This window comes from Montipora foliosa, chromosome 7 (assembly GCF_036669935.1).
Source record: "Montipora foliosa isolate CH-2021 chromosome 7, ASM3666993v2, whole genome shotgun sequence".
NCBI classification, from domain to species: Eukaryota; Metazoa; Cnidaria; class Anthozoa; order Scleractinia; family Acroporidae; genus Montipora; species Montipora foliosa.
In genome coordinates this window covers 42,495,671-42,510,670 of record NC_090875.1, presented here as the reverse complement: position 1 = coordinate 42,510,670, position 15,000 = coordinate 42,495,671, and the positions used below count along the sequence as shown (strand labels likewise).

General features: G+C 40.0%; 2 protein-coding genes across 2 annotated transcripts in view; both read right to left on the bottom strand.

The window, feature by feature from the left end:
- The window catches only part of LOC138009552 (tyrosine kinase receptor Cad96Ca-like), a 45,641-nt gene extending 33,475 nt beyond the window's left edge, over positions 1 to 12,166 (bottom strand). Inside the window, exons 1-2 of the mRNA XM_068856629.1 lie at positions 11,980 to 12,166; positions 7,205 to 7,321 (exon numbers count right to left, since the gene is read on the bottom strand). Coding sequence (XP_068712730.1) covers positions 7,205 to 7,321; positions 11,980 to 12,145 — 283 coding nt within the window. The 5' untranslated portion in view covers positions 12,146 to 12,166. The remainder of the gene's footprint in view (positions 1 to 7,204; positions 7,322 to 11,979) is intronic.
- Positions 12,167 to 12,708: 542 nt separating this feature from the next.
- The window catches only part of LOC138009553 (neural cell adhesion molecule 2-like), a 15,623-nt gene continuing 13,331 nt past the window's right edge, over positions 12,709 to 15,000 (bottom strand). Inside the window, exons 5-6 of the mRNA XM_068856630.1 lie at positions 13,700 to 13,789; positions 12,709 to 12,718 (exon numbers count right to left, since the gene is read on the bottom strand). Of these exons, the coding sequence (XP_068712731.1) occupies positions 13,742 to 13,789 (48 nt within the window). The 3' untranslated portion in view covers positions 12,709 to 12,718; positions 13,700 to 13,741. The remainder of the gene's footprint in view (positions 12,719 to 13,699; positions 13,790 to 15,000) is intronic.

Here is a 15,000-nt window from a genome sequence, read left to right as displayed (position 1 = left end):
GGATGCAGGAACAAGGAATGCGATACAATTGCTAAGGAAATTTGATTATAGGCCCTTTTAGAAGCATAGTCAGCGTTTCTGCTGCGCGTCAATCGGTGCGGTTTAATTTTACTGCAGATTCTCTTCGCGCCGTTTTGAAGATGGGATCATAGTGGGAACTGAATCGCGGTATCTACTTGTATATATATGGGATTTTGTTGTTCCCCAGGTTGACCTGTTTGCAAGTAGAATCAAACTAGTGCCTATGCTTCCTGGAAGCAAGACATGAATGCATCATATGTGGATGCTTTCTCTGTGAATTGGTCAGACACAGCTCACTAACAATTACATTTTCTCATGGGAATGCTCGTTTCGTTTCGTTTCGTTTTGTTTACGAGACATCTGGTTTGTCTCTTTCTACTGGGCAAACCTGCCCAGAGGAAAGGAGCACGAACAGGACTCGAGGTCCTATGCGAGGTGCTCCACCCTACCCTATCCAGACCAGAAAGACCAGACCACAACACCGGGAACTACATGCCCTACTCTTTACGACAAGTGTGCGGGTTCTTTTACGTCCCACAGGATTATGAACATTGAAGGGTTGTGAGACGGGACCTCCGGCTTATCTTCCTTATCCGAGAAGACTAGAGAGTATAACCGTTTGCAGATGTAATTACAAAGGCAGCACTTTCTCCTCAGTTATTTAAAGACCCTGAGTGTTAGTCCGGCCGGAGTTGAACTCACGACCTCCCGCGTGACAGCCCGGTGCTCAACCAACTGAGCCACCGGTGCGCGGTGGCTCACCCTCTGAGCCCAGAACGGCAACCCCTGACATGCAAAGTGTCAGGCGACAGTTCATTAAGGGTAACATTCCGGGCGAGGTTGCCAACCTGCTCATGTCCTCTTGAATATTTAGCGGCAACAAAGCAGTAAGATGTTCACATCCGCAAATTAATGGTGTGCATCTGGTCTACCAGAGAAAACTGATCCACTACAGACGAGTGTGAACAACGTGTTAACGCCTCCACCCCTTTCATATTAAGCGAATGTCATACTCGAGAATTAATACGGCTTGCTCAGCACTCACAAGCTGTTTAAGGGGGTTGAATTCCCTGGTTGTCACTACGCTGTGACTGACCATCCGTTTAAAAGTGGGCTACCTGTAGGGTGTGTTCAACTGTTGCAAGGTTACTTCTCGATATCAGGTAACATGGGATCCGATGTCTGTCCTGAAGTACATAGGACTATTGTATCCTCTGAGCAAGCTGTGTCTCGGAAAAACTGACCCTTAAACCGCTAGTTTGAACATATGGGCGGCGGTGCCAAACGCTGTCATTTTCTGAGGATCGATGCTATGGAGAAAACTCCTGACTATTATCTATGTTCTACATACAGAATCATAGCAAGCAGGACAGCACTAAAGAACCACTTACTCTTCTCTAAAACGCTATCTTGGAAAAACCCAGCTTGTTTTGTGACCATGGCAAAGACCGTCTTCTCCTTTCATATGTCTTGCCCTATCGGCAGATTGGTACGAACGCAAATGGTGAATGAAAAACGATGAATTAAAGCTGTTATGGAAGCAAGTGGAATAGATACAGCAAGGTTTAATGCTCACAGCGCCAAATCAGCAGCTACATCGAGAGCAGGCAGGTGATTCCCACTGATGAAATCCTAAAACACATCGAATGATCTCGAAAATCTGCTTTTCAGAAGTTCTATAAGCAACCCGTTATTGCTGGAAACAGATACGTTGGTTTTGTGGATTGGAATCGTTGTGTTCACGTTTGTTGCTGTAAAATATCATGTTAACCGGAAGTGACGTCACCGGGTTTTTGGTAGAATTAGACAATTAAACGAGCCTTACCTGTAAGGTGAGGTTTGATTGTGACTCTGCCAATTCCCTGTGAGGGTTAATATGCCTTCCCCCACACTTTTTCTACTTGCAGCCCCTTGTTCTTCCATTTTCCTCTGTATTCATTTGTATCTTGATAATCGTGTCCGCAACCTTTGAAAGTCTGATCCACGGCGGCACGAGTGCATCTCACGTTAACCCTCACCGAGTCACCAGGGATCTGGCAGATTCGCAATCAAAGTTCACCTTACAGGTAAGGATCGTTTAATTTTCTAATTTTAAAAGAAAACAAGCACACCCTCAGTGAGCGAACTGGAAAGGAAAAAAAAAGCCATTTCAGAGTCAACTGTCAATAGACAGCGAATAGGAATCACGCTAAAATTAGAAACCATCAGTAAAACTTTGTCAGTTCAAGGTTTTAAAAAAAAAGTTTAACTGATGTACTTTATTCCACGTTATTTCTGAAAAAGAGATCATTCACATTTTGATGTATTTCCTTGAAACATGCCAGCCAAAAGAGTACAGATAATTGATATTTAATTCCAGTTGAGAAAAAATATCGAGTTTCATTCCTGAACAAAGGAAAAACCGATAAATCCACTTTTCAAAAATACGCATCCACTTTAAGTAACGCATCCGTAAAAATAACAAACCCTTTAGTGCCCAAAGGAAGAATTTGCAATTGTCCAGTAACTTTGTGTGAGCTATTACTTGTATTCTTTTTTGTCGTTGTCGCTCTCTTTCAGTCTCCTTTCGTTTCTATTCTAGTCATAGGTCCCCCAGAAATCATGCAACCTTATCAGAGCTTCTAAAGATATGCCAAAAATTGCAATACAGAGCAAAAAGCAGCTCTAAACAAATTAAAAATAAACACTCAGCTTTAAGTTTATATCCCTCCGATGCTTGACTTGAACAATATGTAACAGGGATTGTTGCAAGAATCTGTAGGATGGTGAAGACGTTTGGCACTTTTCAAAGTACTAAAATTCTTTTCAAGGATGTCTTTTGCCTTTTCTTCCTTCTCTGTCCATATTGTTTGCCACAATTCGAACTCGGCAGGCAGCCCAACAACATTCGGAAGATGTTGTGCATATTGATGACAAAACACTTGAATCTGAGCTTTCCAGGTTGACGGAGTTTTCAACAAAACAGATGGTACAATAGAAAAGACCTTTAAAATACACATAGGCTTCTGGAGGATATCTTGATTGAAGTTGCTGCAAGGAATGATCCAGACAAAACTTGCGAAATGTTGATCCGATCGTATGCTTCTGGAGTTGATGGAGAACAGTTGCTACGAAAAATTTGGCGCTGGACAGTTCCTGGTCTGCTAGGTCAAATACTAACTTTCTCTGAAAGTTGTAATGCCTCTTCAAACAACCGATGATGACCCTCAAGGTTTATCTGCATGTCTTTAAGAGCTTTCTGTAGAGTTGCAATTTCCTGCTCAGCCTTAAGAATGTCCATTTCTTCATTTTGCAGCTGAAAGGGGCTAGGTCACGCTATTTTAGATAATTTTGTTTAATTTTGTTATTAATGAGCTCTAAACGTCAAATTGGCAGAGCACGAGTCTTTCATTTGCAAAATCACGGCCACATAACAACTGAGAATGATTTTCCAGCATTGTAAATGACATTTTTATATAGACTGATATAAATTTGAAAAAAGGTGGGCCGACGTTTTTCAAATTTACCCAAATTCAGTCCATTTCAATCCTCTCCAGTTTTGTCCATCCATGTCCCCTCTTGGCTTCCCTGTGTTTTGTTAGAGTTCTTCTATAGCTTTAAACATTTATTTTGATATTTTAGTCAATTCTATGACCATTCGATCAGTGCTGAAATTGCCTAAATTTGCGTGACCTAGCCCCTTTAACAGTGGCAGGTCTTGTTAAATTAAGAATATACTTAACAAAAACAAGCGTCACAATAAATCCAAAAGTGACAGCCTTAAGTAAAGACCCGTGCATCGTCCCGACTCTTGGGATTCCAAGTACCATCTACAATTATCCATGGTCAACTCCAAGGTCACGAAGTGAATTAATTATTAACTCCTTGATTGTGTTACCGGTTGTTTCTTCAACAGTAAGGCGGAAACCAACAAACCCTCTCGAATATTCTTTGAAGAGTCGACATACCGGAGAACAAGGGTCAGGTTTTCTCTGTTGGAAACGTCAGCCATTCTGCGATGACTTTTGAAGAAATATATTTCCCCTCAGTCTCGATAATCTCGTTCTGTACCGTTTTGGAGCGGTACGTGGCATTTCTTGGCGCATTCTGGAGATGTTCCTCAAGTTTTACATCACCACTGTCTATACGAAACTCCAAAAGGGCTTGAAAGTTTCCTTGGAGATTGCTTGTTTTCACAATCGATTTCATTTTCTCTCGATTCTCATCGATCTGTGCTTGCATCAACCGGTTTAACTGCTGATCAATGGGGGCGATTTGCCTTCTCATTGCAGCCAAGAAATTCTGCATTGCCATGACAGGAAATTTGGGAATTTCTGACTTTCCGCTCGAACAGCTGTCGAACCGAAAATGTAAGCGGGGTCGAAACAGTTTGTCCAGTTTGACACCATTTTTGCCACTCTCCATTCCAAGACAGACACAAGGCAAACAAAACGCGCCATCCAAGTACTTGGAATAAACAAGGCAAGAGTATCTCACGAGCCTTCCTGTCGAAACTTTTGCTGCTTTGCTGAGGTTTCTGTCGACAAGGGGAACTCGAACAGTAAAGTTGGCTTCCACACGCTTTCAATAAACCAAACCTTTTCTGCGTCAGTAAACTAGGCAATGACTCTGTACACGGTACCGATATCAAAGGGTGAACAATCTTCCTTTCGACAAACAAGCTCACCTGAAAGTAGCGAAGGCATGACACGTCATTCAGGTCGAGTAGTTCAGGACTAGTGCACAGAACCGCAGCAGCCACAATTATGCTCAGCCAATGAAAGAGAAATTTGACTAGTGCACAAGGAACAATACAAAATTTACGCTAGTGCAGATCTTCGGGGGGGAGGGGGAAGGATGAGCATTGGGCTCAGAACTCAAGGCGCTGGTCCGCTGGAGGCTGGCAAAAAATGCAGTGCGGTTGGAATTAACAAATTCTGTATTATAATTAAACACCTGGGACGAATTGGTATCTTGCAGTTGAGACTTTCTGGCATGGTTTTCCTAGTTTTTTTAAATTTCTTAACAATTTTGACTAGTTCCTGAAAACAAGTTGCGCTAGTCTGTATCCAACCCTGCTGATATGTCAAATCCGATTGAAACTAGCGAAAAATGCAGAAAGAAAACATTTTCCAAACCGTTTCCCACCTGAACTCGTAAAGCGTTGAGTGTGTAAAAACTATAGTTCACGTAGTATGGCAGTGTAGCGGCGTCGAACCAAAGAAAGCCCTCGAAAAAGGAAGCCTCGTTTATGTTAATGTGACTTAAACTGGGTTGAACCTGCTATCCAACTTAAAACCAGTACCTGGTTAGCGGTCAACTTCAAAAAAAAAGGTGACCTCGATAAGCTCTAAGCTTGATCCAGCGATATGGTAACGGGCCTGGTCAGGGGATACCTTGTTTTGACAGGTGTCACTTGATCATAAAATGGGTGTCCAATATCAAAGATGTGTGGTGCAAACTAGCGTTATACGAGTCACATAGGCCGCATACATTGATTGGTAGACGTACGTACGGACGTACAGACTGTCGATGACGTCATGGCTGTAAAACCAAAATTTCTGGCATCGATTGGTTACCATATTTTCTTAACTATAAACCTCGGCGCGCGCAGAGCTCCGCTAATAGTAGAATGATTGCAAAAATGTTGAACAAAAACTTCTCCATTGTTAAGATTTAGATTTACCTGTGACACCCAAGAAGTTTGGGGACTTTCAAGAAACGGTATCGAGGGACCTGTTTCATGATTTTCGGGCATATGGCACGGACCATAAATCTCTAATATATATTTAAACTAAAGTTTTGAGGCATGAAACTTTGCAATTATGTTGCCGGATCATGGTGTTATCATTGGCTTCTTCGGAACAGAATGTTACCGGGTTTTTTGAGAAATCAGTCCCAGGTTTTAATCAAAGAAACATTTTAACGCGAGAGCCTGGAATTCTCAACCATTTAGTAGCATATGGCAAATATATTAATCACGTCGCAGATTGTTATGCGGTTGTATACAAAACATAGACGCCAGGACCTTATACACTTTTCTGGACCTGGCCCATGGACCTAGACCAGGGACAAACACTGGGGAACACCAATCATTTTGTATACTCAATACGTCACTATAACTGTTGTGCTTAGTGAGGATAGTTTTACTAAGTCGAATTTAGGTCAATTCAGTCAAAGCATCTCTCATGGTATGACTGTTGTCTTGTGGTTGAATGCAGCTTTCCTTTCCTTAATAAAAAGACCAAAACCCCGTTAAGTTCCTTGTTTTACTTCTCAATACGTCTTGAGCAGTACGTCACGAAAGCACTTCTCAAAACATCGTCATCCTCGCATGGTGTTGTCATTCTCTATACTCAATCTAGAGTCTGTATTTATTTATAAATAAATATCCTAGTCTCTTTCATATTTTTTCGCTGAGCAGAGTGACAGGATTCAAAGCTCTTCTGGGAAGCTTAAGCGTTATGGTTCCAGCTATAAGAAACATGGTTAGCTTAGCGCTAAATTGTGTTAAGCACCATGACAACCAATAGACTTAATAGAACTCAACGAAATGTTATCGCTTACCGCACTCTGAGAATCTTGGCCATACGGAATAAAAATTTCTAAGGGAGCAGTAATATTGTGTGCAATTTCGGAAAGCGCTAAGCTCTCTTAGGGGGGCAATCTTCTGCGGAGTCTTTCCTGCCTTACTAATGCCCTCGGAGTTATATTGTGAACAAAATTGTGGTGCATTAACTTGGTCCAAAGCGTTGGTCCATACACTGGTTCCATGGAGGGGTCCAAGGACCAGGTCCACAGGGCTGATACATGGACCTTGGCGGTATGTTTTGAATACATCCTTGTTATCAACGTTCTAATTTTCCAGTGGTTGGCACACTATAAAAAGGTTACTAGGTTACTAAGGTTACTACTAAAGGTTACTACTAATATCATCAAATTTTTGGTGATGTAGTCTGGAATACCAAAATGATTTAGCTTTGTTTGTCGGGAGACCCAATCCATGGCTGCAGAATATAGCACAGTTTTCGTGGGTTGATATTTAAGGCTAGCACTACTTGTAAAATATCAATAATCATTCATTACTAGTTCTTAAAAACCGTGGTATTATCCATTCTGGCGAAACCTGATATCTGGGAAGAAAGAAAATGTGAATAAAATGAAAAAAAAAAAATCTTAACACTACAAACAAACGGCTTCTTACTCTGGGTGGTAACAGCGCCAATGAAGTGTGCGACATTTGGCACGGGGCTGTCAGCAAGGACTTTTCCTAACCCGATTTCTCTCATCAACGCCTTTCGCCCTTCCTCCCCTGAAGTTGCTGCAATCACAAATTAGATCAAAATATACTCAAAAAGAAAGTTCCTTAGATAGGTACACCTTAATATTCGGCTGGTTGGTTAATTTGTAATGTCGCGGTTGGATTGAAGCAAGCATGGAACAAAGGTTCATTCATGAGAATTTACAGCTTCCAATTCTTTTCCTCGTGTGCACGTCTCCCTCAGAAGCTTAATTTAGTGCAGACTTAGGAAGGAACACTTCCCTTGCAGTGTTTCAAGAAACTAACATTAGCTTTGTCAGCTAATCTCCATTGTGTGCATCACCTAAAACACCTCTCAGAAAAGAAGTGTATAAATAGACATATTTTTATCGAAAAGATTTCCCATACAGGAGATTAGAAACTCATCCTACTTTGGTCACAGTTCATTCTAGTTTCCATCCATTCCCATCGATTTATAAATGCTTCGGTTTTGTGTACCGAGCAAAAACTACTTTAGGTGTCAAAAGTGTTCACTTTTAGGGCATTACTAAACCACGAAACAGCGAAACGAAACACCATGTATGACACCACCATACATTGGACACTAATCTACAAAAGGTTCGATTTGAGATTAAATATCGTTTTAGGCTTAGTTATTGCTCTTAATCTCAATGTTAATCTGAATCCTAGTCTTAATCTCAATTGATTAGGAGCAAGGACGATATTGAATCTCGAAATTCAACCATTGCCGGTTAGTATTCAATGTATGGTGGGTTCATACATAGTGTTTCAGTTTTTCGCGTCGCTGTTTCGTGGTTTAGTAATGTCCTTACTATGTGTCAATATCCATGTTACAGGTTGAAATTAAATTCAGGTTAAAATGATTTTGACCTGGGTCATTTTACTTTAAACTAGTTTGAAAACAAATTCATCCAGGTTAAAATGGCCTAAACTAGTCTATTATCAACTGTCTAAAAAAGGCTATTTTCTTTTTCGGGGATATAACAAAAACTGGGGCGTAGATTTTAAAGGGGCTCAATTTAAAGAGAAAGCAATAAAAATAAACGAAATCATTCTTTTAACCCTTCGCTTCTCTGCTCTTTCTTCCCTCTTCTATCTCTTCCTCTGTTGCTCCTTGCAATCTTTACCACTTACTTTACCCCTCTTTCCATGTCACTCCTGATATACGCACCTTACACTATCGTAAGTCTGTGATTCGTTTCCTGTGACATTACGGCTATGCCATCGGGTTAACAACTAAAGCAAACTAAATTTCCGTTGTACGCGTTTTAAAGCTATTTTCAAGCTATTTCCAAGCCTCCGCGGTAACTACAATCATTCAAGTGCGTAAGCGAAACGATGTGAGACTAAATAATAAATATAGCTTATCATTCCTTATGGTTACCGATGGAACTGCCAGCGACTATGTTTGTGTGAACTCTGAGTACTTTTTGGAAGTCTTGAACGAGCTTAAACAGTTCACAAAATGCATAACTAGAAAAACAATATTATTTATAGTTGACGACTTTTATGAAGAAGTTAAAGGATGACAAAAGAGCGCAAATGCTCAGATCTCTCTGGTCCAACAAAAGTGAAAATTGCTTGCAAGAAATGGGCTCTTGATCGTCGACAGTGACAACAAAGATGTCGTTCAGAAAAAGCAATTACATAGAACATCTCAAAAGCACATTCAGCAACATGTCACCATGAGAGAGACCAAACAGATAAATGTCTACAAATAGCCTAACAGTGGAATTTTCATAGTAATTTACAATTATTTCCGTGAGCAAATAGATTGGATTGATTTTTAATCTCTCGCTATTCTAAGGAGCATAACTGTCTTCTTTGCCTTAAAGATCATTACTCAAAGTATTGGTGGGCTATTTCCTCTCAGACATATGGTAACATCAGAAATTGCCAGAACCCTAGAACGTCTATTTTAGCATGGATGCTGGGATTTCCGACAAAGTTTCAATCTGACAATGGAAAAGGAGTTAAGTTACGATGATGATATTAATTAAAGTTACTTGAGCAGTAACGAAAGGAAAGCCCAAAAAAACTTAGGCTTTCCTTTCGTTACTGCTCAAGCAATGATCAGCATCTTAACCTGACTCTCTCCGCAATTCAAATAAATACAGCTCTCAGAAAATAATTTTTGAGTAAAGTGGTGACTGACTTTGCCACAAACACAGGATTAAACATGTTCGAGGTGAACCAAGAAACGCAATGATAGACTCGGGCTCTACTGGAACAGGGGATCTTTTGCAGTGTAATTAAAGAAAAATATTACAGGAAAAAGTGGGCAAATCACAAAGAGAATATAACAAAAAAGAAAAAGGAAAGAAAGAAGGGAGGCCCAAAAAGCAGAACTTCGAACTTCAGGATCATATGGGGCTGATTAGGCCATTTCTGAGTTCATCTCTTCCTCCTCTTCAAGGCGAATCTAAGTGCGAAGTTTTTCTTATGAAAATTAGCTTTCATTGATATTTTAAGTCGAACTAATTACCATGACAAACATTTCGCACTTAGGGAGTATTTACATGAGACCGGGACGAGCTCAGATCGACATGAACTTGTACCGGTATGAATGTTTGCAGTTGTTTACATGAAACCCGGACGAGATGTTTGGTGGCTCAATTCGAGATGAAACGATATGTTTTTTTAATAAATATATGGCTGACCTAAAAGCAGTACAGGCTTGAAATTTCTGGAACTGGTCTGAGATTTGCTGTGAGACCGGTACCAACTCAGACTGCTTTGAACAGGAGACAGACTTGATCTCGGAAATGGCCTATTAATTAGGAAAAAGGAAATTACCAGGAAACGCCTCTTCATCCATCCAAACGTTCTACTTGCTCAATTAAAAAGAACTCATGGCTTGAATAAGACTATGCCAAAATAATCGAAAAGATTGAATTTATCACTATCATGCTAACCATTTAAAATCAGTGATTATATCTAATTTCAAATGCATTAATAATTCATGAGGCTAACAGGCTATCAAACATCGCTAAAACGTCACGTGTATGAACCTTTATACCTGGTAATCTATGATTATTCTGAAAAGCCCGGTGGCGGCTTTGATCTGAGTTTCAGAGAAGTGTGGGGCTGAATGTGCAAACAATGCAATAATCGCTTATTCTCAAACGAAACGATCTTTACATAAAGATCACTAGTGATCATTATATAAAGATCAGTGGTGATCTTTCTGAGATAGTCCTAATCATTTTCATCGACATTTCAGCCATTACAAACTTCTGGGCAAATACTTTTACCCATCCACCTTCCAAAGTGCTTGAACAAACTTTGTTAACCAAAAAGTTCAACCAATCTGTTCGTATCCGTCGAACCCTGCTTCTTCGTTTGCTGCTTGTTTTTTTACCCCTACGCATCTTGCCATTGTGCAAAAAATATTACGCCCACCACACACAGTCAGGAAAGAGTTGAGCGAACTGCCTCGCGAGGCGGTTTGTCTGGCCGTTTCCTTACGCGTTTGGGCTTATTTTGGTGAGAAATTCGCCTTGATACATGTTTGATATTTTTGGCCTCTCGAGGCAAATTTCGGCCATCGTGAGAATCGAGCTGAGCTCGATCAATCAAGCATCCAATAAATTACATAGCATTCTCACGTGACTTCAGTGGTTCAAGATGGCGGCGGAGGAAGAAACTCCGACTCCACCGATGCCACGCGAAAATGCTATGTATTTATGCGAGTAAAATAACTCTTAGGCCCATTTTGAAGGTTTCATTTCACATGTGCCGAATATGATGCAAATGAGCGAAAACAATAAAATTTTCTCATTTGCGTTAGACTCGGCAGATGTGAAATGCGACCTTTAATTAAAACGGGCCTTACATTTTATTGACCGCTTATCCAACCCCTTCAAGGCATTTAGTTTGATAATTTTTAGTTGATAAATCTAAACTTAGTTTGTTAATTTCCATAAAGGGTATCACCATCACATTAATATAACCCTAGACTACTACTAATCATGTCGGGGAACCTGTGCGTCAGGACAGCAGTCTGAACACAAAGTAAATTTGAACAAGCCTGGTTTCCTGTGGGACATATTTTTTAAAAGATTCCAAGATCTTAAAGGAACTGGCTGCCAGCTGTTGAGGATCGATCCCGGGCACCATTCGTTTTGTCACATTGAGGGCGACCAGCTCCTTAATAAAAATCCTGTAGTCAATTATCTCAAAGCTATTAGCAAAGAACATCATCTCAAAATATCCTTAATGTTGATCATTGGAAACATTCAGATTTATTCCAACTAATGTTACATATAAAATGCATGCTCAGTGCATGCTCGCCTCCAATGTTTAGACTAACATGAACTGCATTTTCATTTAGAAGAATTGTAAAAAGCTTAATGCACTTATTAGACATTCTCCAAGGCTGTTGCCTAACAGGAGCCCGGTAGCCTGGGGCTCCCAAAGAATAGCTCTGGGCTCCTTAATTTTTCACAGCAACACCTTTCACTTCATATGCTGGGCTCCTAAGTTCTCAGCGTTTAGCTCTGAGGGCCCCTTTAAAATTTTCTTAGGCAGCAGCCTTGTTCTCTGGAAACCCTACTTTTTCAGCATTTAACGTTGTTGACAAAAATAAGAGCATGTTAAGACGTCACTGTATTTGCTGCTTTGGCTTCACAAGGTATCATAAATCAAATCTCACATGGTCTGCACTCTCATTAATGAGTAATTGAGAAGTAACTCACGTGTGAAGCACTTTGCTGCAACAATACGTATGCCTGGTTTTCCATTTTCACGACTCAAAGTTGCTTTCCAAACTGTTCCAAATGCCCCTGAGCCGATGACCTCTTCAAGTCTTATTCGGTCACGAGATATCTTCCATTTATCCACTACAACATCCATCGACTTCATCTCATGACTTTTTTCAAAATCTGTTGATCTTAAATCCAGAAAATCAAATTATTTTTCATGTATTATTCAATTGTGGGTTAATTGCTCGTCACTAAACTATGGCATGAAATTAAAACGTACATGCACTTCTTACACACACTGCTGACATGTCATTGATCTGATCACTAGATCCTACATATTGAACAATAAAAGAAATGAAACTAATTCCCCTGAGATAATAACAACGGAAGGTTAGAGAAACGATAATTATTGCATTAGTCGTTCAAGTAGAATTGGGAGATCGTTGATCAAAACCATGTTTAAACTGTAAGTAAGACCTGGACTTGACCAAAGCTCGGTGATGCAATTCACTGAGTATCTGCACCTATCCACATAATTTGCATTATTTGAATTACTTTTTTTTAATTTATAAGAAGTCTTATTCTCGTAAAGGGTATCATGTGACCATGGATGTTAAAGTAGACATCCTTTAAAGGCATTTTTTTTTGGCAAATTGGGTAACAACCACAGGCAGCACAATTCAGTATAACTAGTGTATTTGGCGTCTAAAAGATTCAACTTACCTAGCTCTGGCTTCTCAGCAAACCAATGAAAATAATAGCATGTGAAAAAAGGGAAAGACTTGGTCAGATTTACTTGTATGTGGAGTGGATTGACAGCATGATTAAAGTCAGTATCCCAATAGTATTGTATTCAGCTGACTTCCATGTTGCATTGTGTTAATTAGCCATAATTTTAATGTCAAAAACAATAGCTACATGTATCTTTAAGCATTTTTTCTCGTGTTCTTATTCTGGTATGTGTCTCCAGAGATTGTTCTCCCGTGGTTGCAATATTGTCATGTGGTCGTAATTATCAAGGTAACTGATAACTTCAAAAATGCCTCCCACCAAGATCTAGAGCAAACACGGGCTTTTTAAGTTGAGGTTTTTCTGTGTCGATTGTTTATCATTTATCGTAACATGGCAGGCTTTGTTTTTTTTTCCTAATCGGATTTTATAAGTATTTAGTGTTGAACAGCCTACAGGGTATACACTATTGTCTTGCAACCAGCTACTACAGTAGCCTAAAAAGAGGTACATACATGTGTGCTGAAAAAGTCCAGCAACACATTCTTTCTGTTGTAAAATTTGCTCAATGTGGAAGTAATTTACTTATATGTATACTAATGACTCAGGAAAACTCACAATAATCGGAGTGCTCTTAAAGTGGCATCCCTGTCACCTTCAGATAAGTCGTAATCTCAGCTAGTATTATTGGAAGTTCATAGATTCGATTCTTGTTTTGGAACACTTCGGTCTTTTTTTTGTATCAGTATCCCTGAGTCACTGGTAAGTAGATCTCTCACCCATGAACCAAAAGAATATTGAAATGCACGTGTACATCACCTGTAAGTACATGACTATAGCTATATGGAGTACATTCTCCAGAAAAATGGGGCATTGTATCTTCATAGTTCTGCTGCTATTTATAACAGCATTTCTTAGTGTATGACATTTTAAACGCCTTAATAATTAAGAATGAAGATGTATTTATGCAGGCTTGTACATTTACCCCTTGTGCGTCGTTTGCAAAGGTACCAGGCGATGAATGCTGTTACTGCAACAGCAGATACTGCGCCGACAATGTAGTACCACACAATCGCTGTAAACATGAAAGTTCTTGATTTTAAGTTATGGTAAAAAAAACGAAGTAAAAATGACAGTTTTCCAAGAGATGGAACCTCCTACTGCCTTAGGAGTGTAACTCCAAAATAGTCAACAACTTCCATAATTAAAAATATTGAAGATCCGTTACCAGGATTCATGATAAGAAATAAGTATAAGCGTTCTCTGGTAAAAAGTTTTAAAAAGACTATGAGCTTTCGACAGACTGAACTGCTGTCTTCAAAGGATAAAAACGAGTAAAGAATAAAAACGAGTAAAGAATAAAAACGAGAAATTCGCATAAATTAAACGATAAAGGCAAGATCCAAGATGACGAAACCATAGTTTCATTGGATGTGGTGTCTCTATTCACCGCCATCCCTGTCGACAAAGCTTGCGTTTATATTAGGAAGAAATTAGAGGATGATTCGTCTCTTCATTCCAGAACCAACCTAGACATCGAGGACATAATATCCTTATTGAATTTTGTGCTGTCCAATAACTTCTTTGTTTATAATGACACCATCTACAAACAAATCCACGGTTGTGCTATGGGTAGCCGTCAGCCCTGTAGTAGCCAACCTACGCATGGAAGAAATCGAAAAAACAGCAATCAACGCGACTACTGTCTCGCCGAAATTTTGGAAGCGGTATGACTAGACGACAGTTTCTCCGCGCGATAACGGAAAACTTTTGGTCGGCATCTTCCGCAAACCTCACATACGGATAGATATCTTGACTGCCACTCACACTATGACAGAAAACATAAAATCAGCACCACTGAGACACTCCTACATAGAGCTTTGAATCTCCCCAACAAACAAATTGGAAAGACCCGTGAAACTGCTCGTGTTTGCGCCGTTTTACACTCCAACGGCTATCCCAAAAAAATCGCTGCTGATGTTATAAGAAAGAAAGCGAGGCCTCCACCACCTACACCTACTCCAGAAGAGTTGGTCGGTATGTTATTTAAGTGGGCTGAGCCAACAAACCGACGCAACTTTGCAGTCCTTCCCTACATCAAAGGCATCACGAAACCTCTCACAAGAATCCTCAAGGAACATGACATCCAAGTCACAAAGCAGACCGGTAAAAACTTTACAACAGCATTTCCCTATCCCTAAGTCTCGACCTGCCGAAGAGGACCAGTGCGATGTCATCTATAAAATTCCATGCCCATGTTGCCCCTGGAGCTACATTGGCGAAACT